The 3760-nt window shown below is 42.4% G+C and overlaps 1 protein-coding gene across 1 annotated transcript in view; it reads right to left on the bottom strand.

Annotated features, from left to right (window-relative positions):
* PLCH1 (phospholipase C, eta 1) overlaps positions 1–3760 on the bottom strand; it is a 160693-nt gene that overhangs the window by 101129 nt on the left and 55804 nt on the right. The window contains exon 2 of the mRNA XM_008576383.1: positions 1826–1972. Coding sequence (XP_008574605.1) covers positions 1826–1961 — 136 coding nt within the window. The 5' untranslated portion in view covers positions 1962–1972. The remainder of the gene's footprint in view (positions 1–1825; positions 1973–3760) is intronic.

The raw sequence follows: 3760 nt of genomic DNA, 5'->3' as shown, positions 1-3760 counted from the left end.
GTGTGGATCAGAGAAGCACTGGCAAGGGGGATAACTTCAGACGAAAATATTTTTGTTTGCTTATGTTTAAGCACGAATCAGAAGTGTTGCATACCCAACTGGTTGCCCACATACACCACCTACTCCTCACTTCTGCCTTAATGGCGGGGTCCTGATTTTCTTCTAGTATCAACTCGTTCCCCACATGACTCACAGGGAAATGCTCAGCCCCAGGGCATGTTCTGGTGGGTCAGGCTATTGGAGTGACCCACTCCTATGTCTTATGACTGTTTCAGGAGAGCGCATGCAAGCCAGTTCTAACCAAGCAGGCATGGGCCAGTCTGCCTTAAGGGAAGGGTCTAGAAAGAGTTCTTTTCTCCTAAAAAAGAAGCAACAGAAGAGAAGGTCCCTTTCTGCCTCTTCACGGTCATATCAGGTTGTGAGGCCCAGAATGGCTGAGGCCATGTTGCTGCTGCTGCCTTGGTGACAATGCCAACACACAAGAACAGAGCCAAGAGCACTTCAGAGAAACAGAAAAAGAAACTAAACGTCCCATGCCTGGGGACTGCCAGTCTCTGAGTTTCTTGTTAGGGGAGGTAATAAATTTGTTTACCATGCAAGCCGAATTTAGACAAGGTCTTCTGTTACTGATAAAGACAGAAGAAACTAGAAAAATGGAGACTGGTTGGAGGACTTGCAATAGACTACCAGAGAGGTGAAGAGACCCTGAACCAAGGAGGCTACCATGAAAACAGGAAGGAAGGAGCAGATGAGCTGTCACAAGAGATTCAACAAGGACTTGATGTTAAATGTAGAAAGTATATGTGATGGTTCATTTCAGGTGTCGCCTTGACTACCTTAAAGGATACCCAGATAGCTGGGCAAAGCATCATTTCTGGGTGTGTCTGTGAGGGTGTTTTCTGGAAGAGCTTGGCATTTGAATCAGTGGGCTGAATAAGGAAAATCCTCCCTCACCCAGCATGTGTAGCCATCCTCTAATCAGGTGAGGGATCAGACAGAACAAAAAGGCAGAGGAAAGACAAATGTGCTCTCTCCTCCTCTTCTGGAGCTGGGAGACCCATCTTCTTCTGCCTTTGGACATCAGAACTCCAGGTGCTCCAGCTTTCAGACTCTGGGAGGTGCATCAGTGGCCCCCCAGGTTCTTGGGGCTTTGACCTTGAACTGAGAGTTACACCCCTGGTTCCCCCAGTTCTGGGTCTTCAGACTCAGACTGAACGACAGCACCATCTTCCCTGGTTCTCCAGCTTGCAGACAACATATTGCGGGATTTCTCAGCCTCCATAATCACATGAGCCAATTCCCCTAATAAATCCCCTCTCATCCATCCATCTATCTATCTCCTGTTGGTTCTGTTTCTCTGACCTGACTAATACAGTGTGGGAGAGAGAAGCTTTAACTAGCAGTCAGATCAAAACTATTTTATTTGGTATCATTAAAACAGTGCTGTCAATTCATTAACCAGTTAACTGTGCTCAGAATATACACTTTAAAGCCCAGTGTATTTATGATGTCCCTCACCCTTTACAGAAAAATAAAAGGTCTCAAGCTGTAAAACTTTATATCCCAACTTAAAAAAAAAACAACTCATGTCTCCAACACACAGGAAATAACATTTATAGCATTCATGGGCAAGAAAACTTTTATGGATTTAAACTCCCCAAAGACAGTCATCACTTATTCTGTCTCTCAATATCCATGAACAACTGACCCCAAAACTTGCAAAAACAGGAAAGTTCCACAGATCTGAAGCTTTCCCAGAGCCTACCCAGTATAACCCACATGTTTCCGTGTGAAGCCAAGCAAAGAATGCAAAGGTTGGTCTTACTTTTTGCCTTCTCGCTCTTCCTAGAGGGTCGCCATCGGAGGCGGGTCCGGTGCTCATCCAGGTAAAAGAGCCGGACGAGCCCTTTGGCCCCACGCTTCAGTTTGATCATCTGTGTCCCGGACTGCATCACACTCATGCATCTTTCAACTGCAAAAGAGACCAGAGCACACTCAACTCTCAGCAAAGTGCGTGCATGCTTGTGTCCAGACTTTATGGTCAGATAAAACCTCTGACTCCCACCCAAAGACTCCAAGGACCAGAAGACAAATTTGGTAGAAGTCAGCTGAAAAGAGTTATTAAGGGATTAATTTATCAGGATTAAGCCAGTAATAAAAATTTAAAAAGCCTTACTGACAGAAATAAAATTGTACCTCCAGATAAATAATGCATTAACTGTTTTATGGTATGAGACTGATTACCCTTGACACTTGGATTTATTTCTTAAAGCAAGTTCTCAAACATGTTAAATCTTATAAGTTTCTATATAGCTAGTTGTAAAAGCATCTTACAATAATGCTTTAAAATGCAACCAACAGAAACAAGATTGGCAAAATGCTGAGAACTGTTGAAGTTGGGTGATGGTTACATGAGGTTCCACATTATTATATTTCTGTGTATGTTTGAAAACGGCTAAATAAATACTATTTTTAAAAATGTTATCAGAAGAAACATCAAGTTTTCAATTGAACATAAAACATTTCTTGATGCATTAAACTGCTAAGATTTTCCATCTAGAGGAATAACTTGGCAATTGAATTCAGGTGATCTCCAAATCACTTATTGTTTAGGTTAAAGCTGTTATTTAAATCCACTCTGCTTTGAGATGAACCTTGCTGGAAGCAGGCATTTGTTGTTTTTGCCTGTTTCCCCTTGTTTGGTAATAGGTCCCCACTTTTTCTTTGGAGACACTCTTCTCCCATTTCTTGTGCCTTTGGTGGCCTGTCAATCACCCCTGCTAAACAATAGGCACCTGACTTAAGCTTAGAGCAAATCTGACTCCCTCCCAAGAAACACAATTCTGGACAAATCACTGAATGAAAACAGAACTGAGCCATTTCAATAGCAAAACTTAAGAGACACTCCTGGTTGGCTAGGGTGCTAAGATGCCACAAGTGTCACAGTTCTTATTCCCTCCCAAGAAACACAATTCTGGACAAATCACTGAATGAAAACAGAACTGAGCCATTTCAGTAGCAATACTTAAGAGACACTCCTGGTTGGCTAGGGTGCTAAGATGCCACAAGTGTCACAGTTCTTACTCTTCCTGAGACTGACAAACGATTCCATTTTCCCCTTGATTCCGCAAGCTATGCAATACCTTTCCAAATACTCTTTTTTCATTATATCAGCCAGAGATAGCTTTTGTTTCACAAAGATCACCAACTGTAGTGGATCGAACTATGTCCCCCCAAAACTCACTGAAGCTTGAATCATGTCCCCCAAGTTTTATGTACTAGAAACTTGGCCCCACTGTGACTGTTGAGAGGGTGGGAAATCCTATTATGATAACTGAAAGTGGGACCTTATGGAGGTGACTGGATTATAAGACCATGAAGTAGTGAATGGATTAAAAATGGTGGTCAGGGGTGTGATTCTGAGGGCTTTAAAAGAAAAGGAGAGTCTTTCTCTCTCTCGCTCTCTCGCTCTTTCTGCTTCCACCATCTTGCAATGTGAGACCCGAGTCACTGTCATCATCACCAAGACCCTCACCAAATGTGTTCCCTGGACTTTGGACATCCCAGCCTCAGAAACTATAAGCAATAAATTTTGTTTTTCTTTATAAATCACCCAGTTTAAGGTATTTTGTTATAAGCAACAGAAACAGACTAATATACCAACTAATACACAGGAACATGGATAACCATTCAGCACTCAACATATCTAACTCTGAGTACCTACTTTATGAAGAAGTACGCTGTTAGAAACAACAGATAA

Source organism: Galeopterus variegatus, unplaced genomic scaffold (assembly GCF_000696425.1).
Source record: "Galeopterus variegatus unplaced genomic scaffold, G_variegatus-3.0.2 Scaffold1343, whole genome shotgun sequence".
NCBI lineage: Eukaryota > Metazoa > Chordata > Mammalia > Dermoptera > Cynocephalidae > Galeopterus > Galeopterus variegatus.
The sequence above is the reverse complement of the archived record's forward strand: the minus strand, read 5'-3'. Positions and strand labels throughout refer to the sequence as shown.